Below are 22,384 nucleotides of genomic sequence, written 5' to 3'. Positions count from 1 at the left end.
AAAGAAAGAAAGGAAGAAAGAGAGAAAGAGAGTTTACATAATATCAAATATGGCTTAAATGGTAAAATATCTCCTAACACTAATATGCTAACAACCTAACCAAATAAATACTTTTTTTTTTTTTTAAAGAAAAGGCAATCCTTTTGTTTTTAATCTCATAAATTCTCAGTCCAATCAAAAATGAAGTCAAGGCCAGGTGTGGTGGGTCACGACTGTAATCCCAGCACTTTGGGAGGCTGAGGCAGGTGGATTACTTGAGGTCAGGAGCTCAAGACCAGCCTGGCCAACATGGTGAAACCCCATCTCTACTAAAAATACAAAAAAAAAAAAAAAATTGGCTGGGCATGGTGGCAGGTGCCAGTTACTTGGGAGGCTGAGACAGGAAAATCGTTTGAACCTGGGTTCAAGCCAGAAGGGTTGCAGTGAGCCGAGATGGCGCCATTGCATTCCAGTCTGGGCGACAAGAGTGAAACTCCATCTCAAAATAATAATAATAATAATAAATAAAAATAAAGTCAAAATAAAAAGTCATATCAAAATGGAAACAACAATTTTTGCAATTTTATTTTTTCTTAGGATTGAGGAGATGTTGAGAGATAAAGATGAGGAAGACAATGAGAGAAGCAGGATACTTGAGTATAAATAAACAAATACGAAAAGCTAAATTGTACTTCCAGTGAGGGAGATGAGAGAATAGGATGTTTAAAAGAACTCCGTGAAAAGATTCAGATCTGAGTTCAAGTTCCAATTATGCCACTATTTATGTGACCTTGAACAAGTCACTTTATGGCAAGGTTCTTTTCTGCCAAGACAATGCCCTGAGTCATCTTTGAAGCCCCTTTTTGTTTTACAGAAATCCTATTCTTCCTCTGTCACAGAAGCTCAAACTCTCTGAGGAACAGGGTGGCATGTGGGTACACAGAAATGAATGAATCAATCAAACACATCAACCAGCCTCTACCGCTTCTGGCATACCTCTAGAATCTTTTACTTATCTCAACTTTTCTGATTCTGATGCTTTAAGGTTTGGGTCCTGTTCATAGGCTGACGCTATCAACATAATTTTCTGCTTTTCTTTGGATTAGCCTATTACTACCATATTACTTTATTTATTATAGAGACAGGTGTCTCACTATGTTGCTCAGACTGGACTTGAACTCCTGGGCTCAAGTGATCCTCTTGCTTCAGCCTCCCAAGTAGCTGGGACTACAGGCATGCCCCACCACACCCATCTCGAGAAGACTGGACAAAAATAAAAGAACAAACAGTGGTGTCTGTCTGTCTCCAGGCAAGAAGCAACAGCAGACAAACAGACTGACCCCATGCAGATGTTCTGCCCAGTCTCACCACCTCCGGGGAGCACACGTACTTTCACAGTTCCATTGTTGCCACTCATGGACATGCTATGTTGCTCTATGGAAATGGTTTTTTTTAGGTTGGTCATGGGACCAAGGACAGGATAGAGGTGGGCTTTGAATCACATATAAATATGCCCATTTCCCAAGATTAGAACCAATTCCAAAAGCTTGGCCAAGAATTGCCCAATTTTCAGCTAAAGGGAAAGAAGAAAGACACATAGATATATGTCTATATACAAAAAGAGCCAAGTTACAAAAAAGAGGGTGCCTTTTCAGTGATGTGGTAACTTGGTTACCAAGGCCTGAGCTTGGCTTTCCATGTCGGGAATCAGATGAAAGTCTGGATTTTTTTCACCCCACCTGTAGCAGGATGGGCTCACACTTCCAGCCCTGGGTATCAAGTACTACACTAAGATTCAAAAGAACCTGAGATATATATTAGTCTGTCTTTTTTATTTAGAATTAGGTAGTCGAATTAGGTAGTCATAAACAAGAGGATTAGGTAGTCACAAACAAGAGGATTACAACTATTCTTAAAGGGTAATAGACCCTTCTTTACTAGTTATATATATATATATATATATATTTGTGTGTGTGTGTGTGTGTGTGTGTGAGATGGAGTCTCGCTTTGTTGCCCAAGCTGGAGTGCAGTGGCGCGATCTCACTGCAAGCTCCGCCTCCCGGGTTCACGCCATTCTCCTGCCTCAGCCTCCCAAGTAGCTGGGACTACAAGTGCCCGCCACCACACCCGGCTAATTGTTTGTATTTTTAGTATAGACGGGGTTTCACCATGTTAGCCAGGATGGTCTCGATCTCTTAACCTCGTGATCCGCCCGCCTCAGCCTCCCAAAGTACTGGGATTACAGGCGTGAGCCACTGCGCCTGGCTATATTTGTTTTTAATAAACAGTTTTTTGGTTTTGTTTCTGTCTTTTCCTTTTTATACTTAGAAAACTAGAAATTCAAAAGTTCAGCTTTTCAGGTCAACCACCAGATGGTGCTATGGGATCAAAGCAGGGAATCCTCCATACTTTAGGAAGAAACAACCTCAAAGAGGCAAGCCAGTATTCAGTTCATAGCTAGTTAATACCACCAGGACAGTCGTACGCATACTTTATAACTATAAACATAAATAAAAATAAGTGGATTAATTTAAGTTGCTTTTACTGGTTTTGGGTTTTTTTTTTTTTTAAAAAAAAAAACTTTCTTCAGAGACCCAGAAGCACGGCCTTCCTATATCCAGGCAGTCCAGTCCTCTTCACAGACTACATTCAGAGAAAATATTAAAACATTCCTGGACCGCCACATATTTGGAGTAAGACAATGTGGATTTCCTCATTTACAGCAATTACAGAAGCAGAGTGTATTAATTACTAAGTAAACTCAAAATATTGTTACTGGAACTTACCTTTTCTACAGAAAAGGCCTTTGATAAAATGAAGAGTTCACTAAAAGGTCCTAGCCAATATGGCAAAAGTGGAAACTGCCCTGATTTAAATGCACTGATGCTAAAAGCGAATCAAGCAAATGGAAGAGTGGGAAGCTTCAGGATTGTCAGCATGAAGCCCAGTCTCCTCTGCTCATCTCCACTTAACATCAACCATACTCTCCTCATACCTGCAGTCTGGCTCCTGCCTTTATAGGTCCACAGAAATTGAGCTTTCCAGAGTGACCAGTGGCCTGTTAATTGCTGGGCGGAATAGCATCTTCCCACCCTCATGCCCCTTAACTCCTTTCCAGTGTGTGACCATCTGAGATGTCTCCTTCAGAAGAAACTTGCTCTTCCCCTTTGTTAGGTAATACTCATTTCTTGATTTCCTCCCCTCACCTGACAACTCCTTAGGCAAGTTACTGTCTCCTGTGGCTTCTCCCACTCCCTGACATCCTTAGCCCTCTTCTTTCTGGGTTCTGCTAAGAAGTTGTAGTTTTTTTCTGAACCTGATGGCCTGGCCTGCCTCCCTCCCCTCCCTGCCAGCCCCAACCCCAGTCCCACCCCAGCCCTGGACCTACTCTCTGGGCTTCTCTTGTCTGCCATTTTATACTGGATGAACCAAACTTGCTAGTGAATTTTATAACATCATCTTTCTGACTTCACTATTTTAAAACATTTATTCAAGGGTTTAGGATATTTTTTCTTTTTATAAATGTAATAAATATTCACTGTAAGAGTTTTAGAAAACAAAAAGGCACCAAGAAGAAATAAAAATTACAGAAAATTTCACTATCCAGTGGTTATCTCAATAACCACTAGGAACATTTTGGAATATGCCTTTCTCATCTTTTTATAATGTGTATCTACCCAGAAAAGTCACCTGGGATTATACTACACACAATCTTCATAACATGTTTTTTGCATTAACAGCATTGTGAATATTTTTCCTATATAATTACTTATTTTTCTACTACTAGCTTTAATTGCTGCATCATAGTACATTCTATTAATTCATTTAATTTGCTACTCATGAATACTAAATTAATTTTGTCTTATGATATAAATAATATACAAAAATGATCTATATTGCTTAATCTTTGTACATATCCTAATTATTTCCTCAGAAGTAAAACTACTGGTTCAAAGGCATTTACATTTTTAAGACTTTTGATGCAAATCATCAAATTGCTCTTTAAAATGTTTGAATCTAAACTCTTTATCAGCAGTGTTCAAGAATAACTACTACTCTAAACTACATCTTATCTTTTTTCAATGTTTGAAATTTGGAGATGAAATATGGTGTCTAATTATAATTTGTATGTCTTTGATTGCTAGTGAGGCTAAACTTTTTTATTTTTCAAATGTTTCTTGGTGCCTTGTCATGTTCTTTTGTGTGCTCAGGACATGGAATCTGTCCATCCACTTATTGGCCGGGTAAACTTAGGAAAACTGCCTTATTTTTCTCACCTCCACTGTTTTCTCCTATAAAAAAAAGGAATGATATGTTTACATACTCCCTAGGGCTGCTGTGAGGATAAAATGAGATAATGCAGACAGAGTACTGAAAATGCCTGGCACATAGTGAGCATGAAATAAATGGTAGCCATTTTTCTTTGCCTAATTTTTTACTAGATTATTTGTTTGTTTTTTCTATTTATAAGAATCCCTGTTTCTTTAGTGGCAACACCACTCCATATCACACAGAATAGTAATAATAGCTACCATTTATTGCTTAGGTGCTATAAGCCAGGTATTGAGGCATTTGCATTGCATACGATATCTCATTAAATCCTCGGGAACATCTGATTCCTATTTCTTCATCAATCTAAATATCTAAATAGTCATCAGGTACTATTAGTTCACAAATTTGATCCAAACTGTTCTTTCCTCCTCCAGTGCCATTTAGAACATTACACGCTGCCCGGGACTAATGAGATGTCCTCTAAACTGAACTCTATAATTCCAGATGGCTTTTCTGCTTTCCAATACCATTTTTGTTTTGTTTTGTTTTGTTTTTGAGACGGAGTCTCGGAGTCTCGCTCTCTGTCGCCCAGGCTGGAGTGCAGGGGAGCGATCTCAGCTCATTGCAAGCTCCGCCTCCTGGGTTCCCACCATTCTCCTGCCTCAGCCTCCTGAGTAGCTGGGACTACAGGCGCCTGCCACCTCACCCGGCTAATTTGTTGGGTTTTTTTCTAGTAGAGACGGGATTTCACCGTATTAGCCAGGATGGTCTCAATCTCCCGATCTCGTGATCCGCCTGCCTTGGCCTCCCAAAGTGCTGGGATTACAGGCGAGAGCCACCATGCCTGGCCTCCAATACCACTTTTAAAGACACAACTGCCAGAAAAATGATCATTTAGTAATTTCAGAATAGCAGAACCCATAATAATTTTTTAAAGCTCAAAATATTTGATGGCTCCAGTGACCTCCTGGCCAGTATTCAAAGCCCCACACAATCTGTCTCTGGTCTAACTTTTCAGCTGTGGGACCCCTACTTCCACTCTTTCCTTTCTCTGCAACCCCGCCTTTACACACACATTCACACACCCTGCAAACACTTGGCTGTAAGCTCTCATTACACTGCTCTTGCACCTGTGTCTTTTTTCACTTAACTCCACAAATCCCAAGCATCTGCTATGTTTCAGGTACTGTTCTCTAGGCATCTCTCTTTCTCTATGCAAATCTTATGAGTTATGTTTCTCCCTCCTACTAAATGATATACCACGGTGGGATTTTCCTTCCATAATCATTAATAATTATTTGTGTATTCAAAAGCTGTGTCATCACCTCTTTGCAGGTATTGTTAGTCCAAGGGCTCAGGTTGGGGGAGAAGATTTAGTACTACAGGAGTGTGTGCAAGCAGGAGGTATGTTGAGAACACAGTGTATTCTCACAGAGATTTTTATAGCCAACCTATATGAGAGAGGACGAGGAGACCAAAAAAGGAGGAATAAGTGATAGAGACATATTAACTTTTAAAACCAAGAAAGCTACCCTATGTTTCTAAGTTATCTTCTCGGACACACCCATTTTCCTACAGGAAAGAAAGATGTAATGAGGGAGGAAAGAAAACTATGCTTTCCACGTGTTATGTAGATGTTATTATTCCCACTTAAAAGATAAGGAAATCCAGGTTTGAGGTTGTGAAACAATCTGCCTAACTTCATACAGTGAGATGATGAAATAATTATGATTCCAACCCAGTCTTTTTGACTCCAGCATCAATCTTATTTCCTATACACAGGCTGATGGCTAAAGAAAGAAAAAACTGAAACCCTGATTTGGACCGCTTCTATCCTTCACCTCCCAGCCAGGACCTCGCTCAACAGTTCTCACGAATGCCTTCTCAAAATCCCCATGCCAGGATCCTCAGGGGTCCTCTTCAAGCAGCTCGCTCTGACAAATGACTCAGGCACCAGAACAGGAGCTTTCAAAGTGAATATGCTGCATCATAATTTTCTCTGCCTCTCGTTTCACTTAAGCAAAGGGAGAGCTTTGCAAGCATGTGGATCCTTCTTGGCCATCACCCTTAGCAACGACATACATTAATCTTTGAACTCTTCACCATCATTTACTTAAGAGCAATGACATGCCCAGAGATAGTCCATGACTGATGGCAAAGTTACTAAACATCTAGATTTCCCGATGCATTTTTTTTCTTCCTTTCACCCTGTTATTTCCATGTTAAGACAAAAAGTGTTGTTGTTCAGAGGCCTTCCCAGAAATAGCAAGCAGTTATTATTTAGAGAAGTTCAGGCTAGGATTAGAAGAAGTTGCCCTTTTCTGGTATCCTTTGTTGCGCCCTGTTCCTACATCCCCACTGTCCCATTCACTAGTTCCTGTCTCTCCTGCTCACTCTTTGACTATGATTCATTCTTCTTATTTAGTTTAGAGTGGGTCAGTTTTAGTGGAGTATTTTATAGTGTTTATCCTCCGTTCCTTCCTTTTCATCTTTTTGCTGCCACATTCTTTTGGCAAACATTTGCTGAGGATCTACTGCGTGCCAGGCTCTGTGCCAGCAGCTGGGCTTCATAATTTCATTTCTGACAATCACAATAGCTTCCAAATGGATATCCCTGCCTTAAGTTTCTTCCCAAATCCATCTACTACGTCCTGCTGCCAAACCAATCTGTCTAAACTCTACTTTGTTAACAGTACTCTCCACCCATCTGTCCATGGGATTAAGTCCCTACTTATTAGCTCTCTTGTATCTGTCCTATAGATGCCTTTTAGACTTTTACATTGTGAAGTCCAGGGTGTTCTATTTATTTACTCCCCAGCATGCCATGTGCATTTCCACCTCAGTGTCTCATAGCTCTCGAAATTTTCAAGTCCTATTCCATGTCCACTTAATAAATGTTTGGGGGCAAACTCCATCCCTGGGACAGCAGAGGATGTGGCCTAACTAATATGTTCTAGTTAAGGAGGAGAACCAACTTAACACTTCTACCTAAGAGGAGTCTGAATGTCCCAGCCTTAGGAATGAGAAGCAATACTAACCATGTGACCTTGCTAAATCCTGAAATAAGAATTCCCATCAAATCACTCTTCCAGTCACTCAGTCATTCGATAAAATAGTTTTTGAGTATCACCTATATGCTAGGCATCGTGATGAGTGCTAGGGAACAATAGCGAGTAGAGAAACAGGTTCCTGCCCTCATAAAGATTTTAGCCTAGGAGAAAGGACACATTAAACATACAAACAAGTACAATATGTGAGTAACTAAAATATTAGGTTGGTGCAAAAGTAATCACAGTTTTTGCCATTAAAAGTAATGGCAAACTGTGATTACTTTTGCACTAACCTATAATAGAAATGTGGAGTGTTAATGAAAAGAGAAATAAGGATTGTGATGCAGCAAGGTAGGATATGCTACTGGAGACAGGAGGTGCTATCAAAGAAGGTCTCTGAAGAAGAGGCATTTAAGCAGAAATCCAAATGGTGAAGTCAAGCATTCAAAGAGATACTACAGGCTCTTGAACAGCAAGTACACAGACTCACAGACACACACACACACACACACATACCCAAAGCCAATGCAAGTCAATAACCTCACTCCTCACTGGCTTTGGTCTTACATGTAATTCATTTGTTCAGTGGGGATGTGACAGCCAGCCCCATCTACCATAACCATAATAGCTTCTCTTTTGACTACACAAACAGCTAAGCCTTTGGTTTGTGGATCTTTAAAATGATGTAAATTTCATCTATATAGTTTTTCTACTTTGCTGTGCTAACAGGGTGATTTATTTCCAACTCAAATTTGCATAATATTTCTAGAATCCAACATAGCACCCTGGTGATACTCATCAGTCTGTACATTGAAAATAATTGTTGGTTACTTTTTAGAGTTGGTATATACCAGCTCTTTAAAAAATCTGTAAGTTGCTTTCCATACCTCGTTGATTAACTGGATCTTTAGCTACGTAGGCAACATAGTCTGTAGTATCCTATAAAAAAGGGAAAATGACTGTATTTAAAATGGACGAACTGCACTGTTGAAAGAAACATATATTTCGGACATGATACTGAGGCAAGGACTTAAATACAAATGTTTTTATTTAAAGAGACAAGAAAAGCATTGTAAAAGGGAACATAAACAAATATACACTATATAGTTTAACAATTATGGAGTCCATGTTCTCTGTTCATTGGGGAAAGAATCGGAAAATTAAAAATTTAGAGGCAGACTGTCATTAAGAATAAAATAGAAAGCAGATAGGGAATATGTTAGGACATATTCTTTAAAAATGGTGAGGGACTATGATGCTATCCTAGATTGAAAGTTGAAGTATCAGGGATTATGCAATCACAAAGGTGACATAAACTAAGATAGGGCATCATGATTTCCTGTTGTCCAAACATATACCACATATATCAGAAAGTAAGTTGACTAAAGAGACATGTTGGATTTTGTGGTTGTTAGCTTCCGTGTATGCAGTGCAAGTTAACTTAAGGGATGATAAAGTGAAAATACAATGAATTTATTTGATCAATATACAGAAAAGAAAAATCATTTTTTTAAAAAAGAGAACTCCTGAAAAACTTAAGAAGTTCAAAAAGACATGCACTGCTGACTTTGTAAAAACAAACAAACAAAATGCCACTTGGTAATCCCAGTTTTTATCGAAAACAATAAGCTGATGAATGATAAGGTTTTAATAATTAAAGATGCTTTTTGTTATCTAAGTTCTCGGGAAAAAATACACACAATGCCATTTGCAGATCAGAAGTATGACTCTCTAGAGGGAAGATGCAATCAAGTGGCAGGAAATAAAAGCCCATGTTTGTAATACCCTCAAGGACACTCGCTTAATAACCCACAATGAATCACACAGGAAGCGGATCTCAGGGTCAGCATAACTCGTCTTGGGCAATTAAAAAAAATAATAACACATACCTAAGTAAATTTCTCTTATGCAAAAAGAAAAAAGGTTTTAAATATCCACTAAATAAATAACGCCATATCTATGGGCTTTGTTTTATATGAATTTAGAAGGAAAACCACAGTTGCTGGGGACTTTGCCACTCTTATTCAAGTGAAGAGGTGGTGTGATGCCAGTCATGCTGTCTGGTAGGTCCAATTATGGGAAAGAGGCTGTGAGACCTCTCCAGACCTCAGTTTCCTCATCTTCAAAACAGCCTCCAACACTGGTAGAGTTCTAAAATTCTATAGCTGTAAACATTTGGGAGAATTTACAGAATGCTAAAAGTAAAGCACAAATAGCAGGGGAAAATATGTTTAAATGTATTTAATTTTTGACATATTCACAATGCATTTTTTAAGTGGAGAAAGTATGTATAGCCATAGAGACATTACCAACAACTGTCTTCAGGGCTGACGGATGGAAAACAAGTTAACTGTTTTTGCAAAGAGAGTAAAAATGAGGGCGGGCAAAGGCCAAGAGATGAGAAGACTATTCATTATTTTTGAAATTTTGGAGGAAATCTTGGAGAAAGATTACTATGTTGGACCACAGGGACTTTTAAGTCAGCTTCCTACCCTTGTATGTAGTTCGCCCTAAAGCTGTAAACTATCTCAGTTAGTATCCTAAAACAAATATGGGCATGTGTTAGCAATAGTGATAGTAGTTACTTCTTGTGACTGTGTGCCAGTCACTGTGCTAACACTAACCACGCATCATTGCACTTAATTCCCACAACACTGTCAGGCAATAGGGATTATCCTCCATTTACATATGAGGACTCTGGAGTTTAGGGAATTTAAATAAGTCAAGTCTACTTGACTCCAAAGCCTGGCAGTACATCACACTGCCTCCCTGACCTGATGGTAAAACTTCGTAGAGATGATTTATAATGCCAGTGCTTAGGGTGGCTCCAGACTTCTATTTTACTAGACAGGTGCTTTAACCAACTAAGCCATGGCACTGCCGCCAGATTTCTATTTTAAATTTGAATCAACAGGCTTTCTCACCAGCTGCAGAGAGCACACAGGTGCTCTCAATGCAGCAGGTACAAACTTTCCCCATAGTGGCCACAAATTATTTACTGTTTGTTTTTGATAGGAACGGTGCTTTGGTCAATTTAAAGAACTAAAGGCATGTGAAGAGAGTATGAAAAAATTTAAGATTCTGGAGAACAATAATAGAAATCATTCAGGGCATGCCTTGGGTAAATGAGTGTTTGCACACCAATTCTAACATGATGATAACCCTGGAGAAATTTAGGGCAAACACCAATAATTATTTTTCATACTACACGTATAAACACTACTTTAAATCTCTTAAGAAAAGTATTTGAATTCCTTCATGGATGACTGAGCTAGGAAGACGACAAAGTGCTGGTATTTTTCAGCCCGGATTCAGTTGACCCTCTCTGCCAGCCACCATCCTTGGTGTTGCTAAAGAGGCCAGATTACAAGGCCGGATGGAAAAGAGTCCAGATAGGCTCTTGGGTTCAAATAGCAGCTGCTAAGCACCTGACACCTTGTATGTCCCTTGTTTGCTAATGGGAATTCACAATTAGGCATCTGTGGAATTTCTTGGGGAAAAGGTAGAACTCTTAACATTTGGTTTACTTTTTAAAATGGCAGCATCATGGAACTAATATATAATAGTTATTTGAAAATAACTACACCCCAGGCTAAAAGATGAGGAAGTAGTAATGCCTAAAGGGGAAACTGAATATCCATTAATTAGAAAACAAGGGTTTGAAATCCTATGAAGGCTGCTTTTCTTCCATGTGCTTCGTGAGCCAAGATCATGCCACTGCACTCCAGCCTGCGTGACAAGAGTGAGATTACAAAAAAAAAAAAAAAAAAAAAAAAAAAAGCATGTCTTGGTTTGACATGCTTAAATACTTTGGGTCATTGGTAGCCAATGTGAAGACAAGTAATTATTGAAGTGTTTTTAAGAATTGGCTAATTTAAATAGCATTTAGCTACATATTTTATACACAGGTAAGTTACACCAACACCCAAGTGGAAGAACCTGCTTAAATACTTTAGATGCCAGTAAATGAAGCAATGATTACAGAGTAACTTCAGAACTTTACTTCCTTTTGCAATATACAATTATTTCTCCCCCATTGAATATTTAGCACAAAGTTTAAAACAAATTAAAACTAACATGATATCAGCTGCCAGATTTAGTTTTTAGCATCCTCTATATCTTTCTTGGGTTTCTAGGTTGTCGTCCTATTATTGATGACTCTACATTTTATTCCTCACTTAGAAGTGAAAACTAAATGTGGTGGATAGAAAACAATCAATTGCTAAACTGAATTTTATTGGTTTGTTCCTGAAGGATAAAATTTTTTTTAAAAGAAATGCTTTGCAGAAAAGAAGGTAATACATTCTAAGAACAAGGTCTGTGTATGTTCCCCCTGTTTTCTTGACATTACTGATGTTTAACCATTATGAAAGTTGTACTCTGTCCTCTTCTAACCTTTCATCAAAACATATAGAAGGTTAGAAGAGGAAAGAGTACAATAAAAAGACCGATAATGTCAGAGTGGCAAAAGCATTCTTCTACTCCCTCAGTTTAAACAGATTTGCTTCTTGCTCAGTTGCAGGCTCCCTAGCTTCAAAGCCCCTCTCCTTTTGCTCTGGTCCAGAAATGGTGCAGTAGGGAGTCAAGGAATGACACTCCATTCTGCAAAGTAGGCTTGGAGAAATCCTGTACAATTTCCGGGAAATGAGTACCACACGACCTCTTCTTAGTAGAGAAGAACTACAAGTTCTCTCTCCCCAGCTCAGCATTTCCTCCATGAGCTCCTGCAAACCTGGTTGCTCATTCCAGATTAGACTTAATTGACTTGGTTGATATACCAAGTCCAGTTGATTAGTAAAGTGTGCCAGAAACTCTGTGTTGAGAAGAAATTCTAAGGAAGGATTGAGCAACACATGGGTGACATACTTGCTTTTCATGACCTAGACATTATCAACAGGAAGTTTATTAGATGATAACTCCATGGCTAATAACATAATGGAGCACTACTAGTTTCATCTACTAATCCAAATATTTTAAAATTTAATGATAGGAAATATTTTGCCCAAGGTAAATTTTTTATTACCCGCTACATGTTGCTATTCACAGACTGTAATAGTATGTTAGGAAAAGACATGTAGTGGCTAATATGGTTTATGTAAAAGTTATTTTATTTTTTTTAATCATCCAGCCCCAAACATCAAGAAGTTATTTTAACTCATAAAAAGAACTTTTGTGAATCCATACTTACAGGATCCCCTCCAGAGGCAAATGAAATAGACTGCATATGATGATTTGCAATAATCTGAAAAACATAAACATGTATGCTAATATAAAGTAATCATTATTTCTAGTTATATACAGTGTAACAGTAATAGACATACATTTGTTTGTTTTGTTTTTACCTGATCAGCATCCCTTTGAAAGCCACCCCACCTACGCTCTATAAGAATCTCATTTGAACCATGAGATTCTGGTGATTTTGTGATGCCCATCTCACTGCCCTTGCCCACCCAGGTGGAACATTATCTAGGGCTAGCCAATCAGAAAATACCATCTCTCTGGATACAGCAGAGCCAATCAATGTCTTTTGAGAAGAATTGAAATGAGTAATAGGAGAGAAAGCATCTCTCTCTGCCATTAAAAACTATGTAAGGCCGGGCGCGGTGGCTCAAGCCTGTAATCCCAGCACTTTGGGAGGCTGAGACGGGCGGATCACGAGGTCAGGAGATCGAAACCATCCTGGCTAACACGGTGAAACCCCGTCTCTACTAAAAAAAATACAAAAAACTAGCCAGGCGAGGTGGTGGGCGCTATAGTCCCAGCTACTCGGGAGGCTGAGGCAGGAGAATGGCGTAAACCCGGGAGGCGGAGGTTGCAGTGAGCTGACATCCGGCCACTGCACTCCAGCCTGGGCGACAGAGCGAGACTCCGTCTCAAAACAAACAAACAAACAAACAAACAAACAAACAAACAAACTATATAAGCCCAAAGCTTCTGGGGGCCATATTATGCTGCCATGTGAGAAAAGTCTACTGGAATATGAAGTTTTTCTTCTGATGAAAATCAGAACGGAGAACTAAAAATAGGAAAAAAGTCTGCTGGTAACATTTGTTCCATCACTTTAACCAATATATTTCACCCTGTCCCTTTATATTTTTGTTTATTTTTGCAAAAGTTAGTTTGAATTTGATTTCAGTCATTCACTACTAAATGTATCCTGAGTAAGGCACTAACATTAAGACTTCTAATATGAGTAAGAATCGCCAAGTAAACTGCATTAATCAGCTAAGAAGATTGCCTTTTATTTGAGAGTCTAGGATTGCTTGTTTGGAAACCACAGTGTAATGACCACTGGCAGAGCCATATTTGTCATGCTATTTTGAAGGTTCATTAAAACACCAACTATGCACCTATTGACTAATTCTGTTTTCAGAATTGTGTGACAGAATCTACCAAAGCTGATTATATAAGATGACCAAGCAATTCTATTCCTACATGTATATCCAACACAATTGTGTAAATATGTGCAACAAAAAATATTCTCAAAGAAGATAATAACTGCCCTGTTCATAACAGCCCAAATTGGAAACAATCCCAATGATGACTATTGTAATTGTCAAATGGTGGCATACTATATAGCAACAACATGTTTGTTGAGCAAAAGAAGCCTAATACAAAGAATATATACTGCATGGCTTAATTTATATGAAGTTCAAAACTAGGCAAAATTTATGGTATTTGAAATCAGAATAGTGGTTATTTCTGGAGCACAGGAAGAAGGGGCAAACGGTTTTCTGGGATGCTGGAGTTTCTTGATCTGAGTATTGGTTATACAACTGTTCATTTTGTGATAATTATTATGGACTTATTATCTGTGTATTTGTCTACATTTATATTTCAGTAAAAACAAAGTCAATATACAAAGATCAATGTCAATCCCATATATCAACAATAGTCAGCCGGGCACGGTGGCTCACGCCTATAATCCCAGCACTTTGGGAGGCCGAGGCGGGCAGATCACGAGGTCAGGAGATCGAGACCATCCTGGCTAATGTGGTGAAACCCCATCTCTACTAAAAATACAAAATATTAGCCGGGCATGGTGGTGGGCACCTGTAGTCCCAGCTACTTGGGAGGCTGAAGCAGGAGAATGGCGTGAACCTGGGAGGTGGAACTTGCAGTGAGCTGAGATCGCACCACAGCACTCCAGCCTGGGCAACAGAGCGAGACTCTGTCTCAGAAAAAAAAAAAAAAAAAAAGCCAATTAGACACTGCATTTGGGGGAGAAAGGTAAACTTTGTAAGAGTACTTTAGTATAAAACTAATAAGAATCATGTAATGCTTTTTGGAAAACTTCATTGAGGAGTATAAATAAGACCTGAACAAATAGAAAGATATATATCACTTTCACGGATGAGAAGATGGTATGACAAAGGTGTCAATCCTACCCCAGATTAATTTATAAATTCCATGCAATTCCAATAAAAATGCTTCTAAAATTCACATGGAAGAATAAATGTGCAAGAGAGCTAAAGCAAATTTTAAAAGAACAAATGCATAAGAATTCCCTTATCAGATAAGAAATATTATAATATCATATTCAAGATGCCCCTAAATTCATATGAAAGAATAAATGATCAAGAAGAATTAGGGCAATTTTTTAAAGAACAAAGACAAAATATTCCTGATCAAACAGCAAGATATAAAACTGTAGAAATTTCACAGGAATTCAAAGTCTAAAAATAGACTCATGTATTTAAGAACTTTTAGTCTATGATAAATGTAACACCAAGCAGCAGTCAGCCAGAAATTATGTGTCCATGGTGAGGAGAACTAGAGCAGAGGCTCCCAACTCCCCAGGCCACAGACCAGTACCAGTCCGTGGCCTGTTAGGAACCGGGCTGCACAGCAGGAGGTGGGCAGTGGGCAAGCGACAGAAGCTTCATGTGTATTTACTGCTGCTTCCTGTTGCTCACATTACTGTCTGAGTTCTGCCTCCTGTCAGATCAACGGTCACGTTAGATTCTCATAGGAGAATGAACCCTTTTGTGAACTACGCATATGAGGGATCTACGTTGCATTCTCCTTATGAGAATCTAATGCTTGATGATCTGAGGTAGAGCTGAGGTGGTGATGCTAGCGCTGGGGAGTGGCTGCAAATACAGATTAACAATAGCAGAGAGGTTTGACTGCACAGAGACCATAATAAATCAATTGCTTGCAGACTCATATCAAAACCCTATCAGTAAGTAGCAAGTGACACTTAAGCTGCATCTGGTGGCAGGCTACATAGTGGCAAGTGAGTTGACGTGCTTCAGTTTGTACAGCTGCAGCTGATGGCAGGCTTTAAGTTAGAATCTGACGATTTTAGTTTGTGCCTGGCCCGCCCATTATCTTATTTACTGCTTCCATCCATGTCTCTTTCCTGCACCGTGCACTTTCTCAGTCACAGTTTTGGTAAGCCCATAAGCTAACCCCAGCCAAAATGAGTAAAAAACAAACTTCACTGGAGAGCTTCTTTGAAAAGGGAGAAAGATCCACGATGAGACTGCAGACGACTTTAAGGCTGCCAACAAAAAGAAAGCTGCATTTAAAAGAAAATACCAAGAGTCCTACTTAAAATACCAGTTCATTACAACAGGTGATTCACATTCTCCAAGCTCACTTTGTATAATATGTAGCAAGTGGGTGTGTAACAAACCCATGAAGCCTTCTAAACTGCTTTGTCACATGGAGACCAAGCACCCTGCATTAATACTAAGCCTTTGCAGTTTGTCAAAAGAAAACAATGTGAACATAAAGAATAGAAGCAATTATTGAAGGCTACCACTTCATCAAATGTGTCTGCACTGAGAGCATCATTCTTAGTGGCTAACCACATTGCTAAAGCTAAGAAGCCCTTTACTATTGGTGAAGAGTTGATCCTGCCTGCTACTAAGGACATTTGTCATGAACTTTTAGGAGAGGCTGCAGTTCAAAAGGTGGCATGTGTTCCTCTTTTGGCTAGCACCACAACTAGATGAATTGATTAAATATCAGAGGATAATGAGGTACAATTGTTAGAAAGGATTAATGAGTCACTGTGGTACGCAAAATCCAGGTTGATGAGTCTACTGATGCTGACAACAAAGCAACAATGCTTTTTTGAGTACATTTTTCAGGAGGATGTGAATGAGGATACATTATATGCACTTTTGTTGCCAGCCAGCACCACAGCTGCAGAACTATTCAAGTCTTTGAATTATTACCTATCAGGAAAATGGAATCAGTCATTTTGAGTCGGTATATGCATGGGTGAAGCAGTTGCCATGACTGGATGGCATTTTGGTTTCACTAATCAGGTCAAAGAGGTTGCTTCCGAATGTGAGTCTATGCACCATGTCATCCATACAGAAATGATGGCTAGTTGGAAAATGTCACCTGAAGTTAACAACGTTTTGCAGTATGTGATTAAAATTATCAACCATATTATACATGCCCTTAACTCACATCTGTTTGCACAGCTCTGTGAGGAGATGGACGCAGAGCACACACGTCTTCTCTTATACACAGAAGTGAGATGGCTTTCGAAAGGTAGATCACTGGCCAGAGTTTTCGAGTTAAGAGAGCTGCTGCAGAGATTTCTTTTTAGAAAAACAGTCACCATTGGCGGCACATTTCAGTGACACAGAATGGGTCACAAAACTTGCTTACTTGTGTGACGTATTCAACCTGCTCAATGAACTCTATCTGTCACTTCAGGGAAGAACAACAACTGTGTTCAAGTTGGCAGATAAAGTGGCTGCTTTCAAAGTTACACTGGAATCATGGGGGTGACAAATGAACACCGGGATTTCTGACATTTCAAACATTAGCAGAGATTTTGAAAGAGACTGAGCCAGGGTCTTCTTTCTCCCAGCTGGTGCATGATCACCTATCTCAGCTTTCCAAAGATTTTGAGCATTACTTCCCGTATTAGTCAGGGTTCTCTAGAAGGATAGAACTAATGGAATATATATATATATATATATATATATATATATATACACACACACACACATATACACACACATATATATACACATATATATATGTAAAGGGGAGTTCATTAAGTATTGACTCACACTATCACAAGGTCCCACAATAGGCCGTCTGCAGGCTGAGGAGTGGGGAGAGCCAGTTCAAGTTCTAAAATTGAAGAACTTGGAGTCCGATGTTCGAGGGCAGGAAGCATCCAGCACAGGAGAAAGATTTAGGCTGGGAGGCTAGGCCAGTCTCTTTTCACATTTTTCTGCCTGCTTATATTCTAGCCAAGCTGGCAGCTGATTAGATTGTGCCCACCCAGATTAAGGGTGGGTCTGCCTTTCCCAGTCCACTGACTCAAACGTTAATCTCCTTTGGCAACACCCTCATAGACACACCAAGGATAAATAATTGTATCCTTCAATCCAATCAAGTTGACACTCAGTATTAACCATCACACTTCCCATCCACAAAAGACAGAATGGATTTGTGACCCATTTGTGAATAAGCCAGGTGAATCCACTTTGTCCATGCTAGAAGAGGATCAACTGCTTGATATTGCAAATGACGGTGGCCTTAAAAGTATGTTTGAGACAACTTCAAATCTCCATATGTTCTCGATTAAAATCAAGGCGGAATATCCTGAGATTGCCACAAAAGTACTGAAAAGCCTCCTTTCATTTTCAACATCCTATCTTTGTGAGGCAGGATTTTCCCCAGTAACAGCAACCAAAACGAGATTACAGAATCCACTGGACATAAGGAACACACCTTGGGTGTCACTGTCTCTCATCACCCCCAGATGGGACCATCTAGTTGCAGGAAAACAAGCTCAGGGCTCCCACTGATGCTACATTATGGTGAGTTGTATAATTCTACATAACTACAATGTTATAATAATAGAAATAAAGTGCAGAATAAATGAAACGTGCTTGAATCCTTAAGTATACACAGTCATATAATTCATAGAAGTATATACAACTTAAAAGCTGAGGCTTTTAAGTTGAAGAGAGGTAAAACATGTTTTTAAAAAACACACAAAATAGTGTTTTGCTATGAATACATAAAGATACATGTAAATGCAAATAAAAAGAATTTAAAGAATACACGCCACATTGGTAATAGTGGAAAGATACCTACCCGGAGAAAAGAAATGGGACCAAGTATTTCTTCGCTATAACAAACAAAAAAAAAGTACAATATATATATTGTTTGTGAATTTAACTTTTTAAATGACAACACTAAAAGGACAGAATGGAATAGTTCTTAATATGCTGATCTGTGGTTATGGATGTTGTCTGGTTTGGAAACGTGCATTTAGAAGTCATCAGCACATAGATAAATTGCCCTGGGGAGGAGGAAGAAGGGAGGGGAGGAACATTAATGTTACGAAGGCCATGTAAAGTTATTTTCCAGTTTGCTGCATCACAAGCAGCAGTAGGGTTAAGAAACACAGAAACTGTTAACGCTCTTGCCTACAGGGTCCCTAGATACGAAGTTCGAATCCATGGAAACGTAGCTCAAAAAGCGACGCCCACACCCCGGGAAAAACATTGAGCTACTCCAACCACAGTGGCGCGCCAAGCAGGAGGCGGTACCTGAGGACCACGCCTGCGCGCGGGGTTACGCAAGCGCGCAGCCTTTGCGCACGCGCACAAACGCACGGCCGCGCAGCGTCTATCTTGCTGGAAGCTTTTTCCGAGAGGTTGAGCGGTTTGCATAATGTCGGAAATGGCCGAGTTGTCCGAGCTATATGAAGAGAGCAGTGACCTGCAAATGGATGTGATGCCTGGCGAGGGTGACCTACCGCAGATGGAGGTAGGCAGCGGGAGCCGGGAGCTATCCCTGCGTCCCTCCCGCAACGGGGCCCCGCCACTGCTCGAGGAGGAAGGCCCAATGGAGGAGGAGGAGGCCCAGCCAATGGCGGCGCCAGAGGGGAAACGGAGCCTTGCTAACGGGCCCAATGCTGGGGAGCAGCCAGGCCAGGTGGCGGGCGCAGACTTCGAGAGCGAGGACGAGGGCGAGGAATTTGATGACTGGGAGGACGACTACGACTATCCCGAAGAGGAGCAGCTTAGTGGTGCCGGCTACAGAGTATCAGCCGCTCTTGAAGAAGCCGACAAGATGTTTCTGAGAACAAGAGAAGCAGCCCTGGATGGCGGGTTTCAGATGCATTATGAGAAGACCCCGTTTGATCAGTTAGCTTTCATCGAAGAGCTTTTTTCACTGATGGTTGTCAATCGTCTGACCGAAGAACTCGGCTGTGATGAGATTATTGATAGAGAGTAGTTACATGCTGTTAAAAGAGGAGGAAACTACTTGAGGAGGGACCCAACTTTCCGCTATCTTTTGGGTTCATTCCAAATAGTTTTGTGCCATTGAAAAACTTGACCTTCAAAAAAATTTGTTTTTCAGAATAGAAGACAATAGGACAGTGACTGCACAGTTGTGAAAAAGGAGGAGAATCATTAAAGACAAAGAAAAAGATTTTAAGACCGTTGAAATCTGTTATCAAGAATGTCCTAAAACACCTATGGCTTTGACTTTGTTATTGATCCAGATTATTTTCCTTGCATTGGGGAAAATATCTTTCATATTTGTTTGCTGTAAAGATGGTTTTGCAAGAATAAGTCATGACCAAGACAAACTGCCAATACAAGAGCCCACTGATATTAATTATATAATGAGAAAAAATGTATCCAACTAGGACACATATCTTTTGAGTTATTTGGACTGAAAGTTTAAGAAAACTTGGGAAATTCTATTTTGTGATCTAGTCAAGCCATAGTTATCAAAGGCTAAATTTTCAGTGTAAGATAAATGGAGTATTCTTCATTATTCCAAAAGGATGAGTAAACTCAAAGATGTATCACGTGTGCACTGTATCTTAAGATGTGTTTCCAAGAGCGTCTGAAATTTTGTTTGTACATGTATCTTGATCATTTATAAAGCCACTGTGATCTATAAATCAAGAAAATTCATTGTCATAACCATTTTTAAAAGTCAAAAATTGAGACATCTTTAATTAAAAACTTTGAAATCTAGACACTAAATGTGTGTGAATGTACAAAGAAACCATTGCTCACGCTGTTATATACTGGAGAAATTTTGTTTTGCTTGCTGTTTTAACTTGACAGGTGAAATACTTTAGTTGAACTTCATATTGTAAGAACTGTTAATAAAAAGTTGTCAAGTAAAAAGCCCTATATCTAAAAAGACTTTATGAACAGTTATTCTATCAACTTTTAAAGGTTTTAAACCTACCCAGAAATTACTTTGGTATCTGAAGTTTCCCTCTGTCTCCTCCTCTAATTAAGCTTGTTATTTGTTATGCACCAGCATTGGAGATAATAAAATTTCTTGTTCTGTGTATTTTGTTTGGCTAATAATATTGCATACATACTTTAATACTAATTTTTATTGTATGTGTTAACCAGTATTAAGGGAAAATAATCCAGCTTCAGCTATCTAATTCACAAATTAATTTCTGGAAATTAAACTTTGTAAATTAAGTTTTTGCCCTACAAGAATTTGCTGGTCTAGGAAAACCTGCCCTATCAATGAGTATGTTGCCATGGTTACCTTACTACGATGCTGAGCTTCTAGGAGAGTACTGATTACATCAGAAGGCTATGTTCAGCAAAATGAGTATATCAGCAGGTTTTATCATGATCAGTAAAAAGGTTCCAGATGCTTCTGCTCCATTATATCAGTAAAGAACGAATATCCAATGCAACAGGACAATTCAGAGCCTTATTTATTTTATGGTCATCCTGTCTTTTGGGGAGAGAGATCTGTAAAAGGTAGGACTGTGACAAGGATGGTCAGAATTGTTCAGACACTAGCTGGGTTGGGAGGGAGAGATGGTGGAAGTAAAGTGTTGGTGCTTAGACGTCTTCATCCTACCACGTCCACTGCTATCTCAGCCTGTAGCTACGGTCAGATGAGTGTGGATAGATAATTAATTGCATGCGTGATATAAATTAGTGTGGATGGGGGTATGCTAGTGCACAATAAACTGGCTGGTTGTATTTACCTCCAGATGTTTATCTTTACTAGGAAAGATAAACTCTTGGAAAAAAAAAAAAAATCTGAGGTCCACAAACCAGAAGGTTGTGATTCTGTTTCTCTCTGGAACTAAGTAGGGCACAAGAGTTGGGGGTGGGAAACACTCCCTGTTACATCTGAAGGCCCATCTTGGGGAGAAAAACCTGGGCTCTGCAATTGGCTGGGTTGTTTTTCAGTCTTAAAAATAGGCAGTAAGCTGAGAGACAATGAAAATTGTAAATACTTAATTGTATTTATTGAGGATAGAAAATTAACATTTTAACACCCCTTTTAGGGGTGTAAAATCATTTGTATTTCCTTTACGTGCAGTTACCACAGACGAACCAGACTACTTGGTTAAAATTTGGGTTCTACTATTTGTTAGCTCAGTAACTGGGAAATTAATCTCTCAGGCTCGGGTCCTAAACTGAAAATAGGGACAATTGGATGTACCTTACAAATTGTGAGGACTAAATGAAGATGTGTGTGTGAGAGAGAGAGAGAGAGTGTGTGTGTGTGTGTGTATCTTCATTTAAGGGAACTAGAGAAAGGAGTTCTGGGGAATTTCTAACTGATTTTGCAGGATAGGGGATTTAAAGAAGCTTTTGAGTACACAGTGTGATTAGGGGGAGTTTTGCAAATTTATCCATATGTATTATAAATGTTCACTTAGATCAGATATCCCATGTTGGCTGTCTTCAGACCACAGATCTATTTTGTTTGGTTCATGCTTATAATTTTAAGAGACCAACATCTCAGTACAGAGATAGCAGCTGAAAATCTAGATTCTTACCTTATTATTATTTTTTTTTTAAAGTAAAAGATCTGGGAGCCTTTGACCTATAGACCTATGTAGCCAAAAAACAGACAAAAAAGCAAAAAAAAGAAACAAAACAAACCCATCGGATTCACCTTTAGACAAGGAAGGTATTCTGTTTGCCAAGCGTCAGTGTTATCTCCCCAACATAGAGGCCAGGTAGCACTCGATATTTATCATTGGGCTTGCACCATTGTTTTTTCCTGTGCTTGCACAGCTTGCGTTACCTACTTGGCCTCTAAATATCTCAAGTTGCCTCTCCTTGTAGAGACTAAAG

At 39.3% G+C, this 22,384-nt stretch overlaps 2 protein-coding genes across 2 annotated transcripts in view; one reads left to right on the top strand and one right to left on the bottom strand.

The window, feature by feature from the left end:
* Nucleotides 1–22,384, bottom strand: part of SHC4 (SHC adaptor protein 4) — a 139,704-nt gene that overhangs the window by 35,614 nt on the left and 81,706 nt on the right. Inside the window, exons 5-6 of the mRNA XM_023227117.2 lie at nucleotides 12,490–12,543; nucleotides 8,189–8,240 (exon numbers count right to left, since the gene is read on the bottom strand). Coding sequence (XP_023082885.1) covers nucleotides 8,189–8,240; nucleotides 12,490–12,543 — 106 coding nt within the window. The remainder of the gene's footprint in view (nucleotides 1–8,188; nucleotides 8,241–12,489; nucleotides 12,544–22,384) is intronic.
* Nucleotides 18,875–20,615, top strand: EID1 (EP300 interacting inhibitor of differentiation 1). Its single transcript, XM_023227118.2, has one exon. It carries the CDS (start codon nucleotides 18,966–18,968, stop codon nucleotides 19,530–19,532), a length of 567 nt encoding a protein of 188 aa, XP_023082886.1. The 5' UTR covers nucleotides 18,875–18,965; the 3' UTR covers nucleotides 19,533–20,615.

The sequence above is a fragment of the Piliocolobus tephrosceles genome, chromosome 6 (assembly GCF_002776525.5).
Source record: "Piliocolobus tephrosceles isolate RC106 chromosome 6, ASM277652v3, whole genome shotgun sequence".
Lineage (NCBI taxonomy): Eukaryota > Metazoa > Chordata > Mammalia > Primates > Cercopithecidae > Piliocolobus > Piliocolobus tephrosceles.
This window is presented reverse-complemented; position numbering and strand designations above follow the sequence as displayed.

Coding starts and splice junctions, on each gene's coding strand:
- EID1 (XM_023227118.2), top strand. CDS start 18,966: ATGTCGGAAATGGCCGAGTTGTCCGAGCTATATGAAGAGAGCAGTGAC.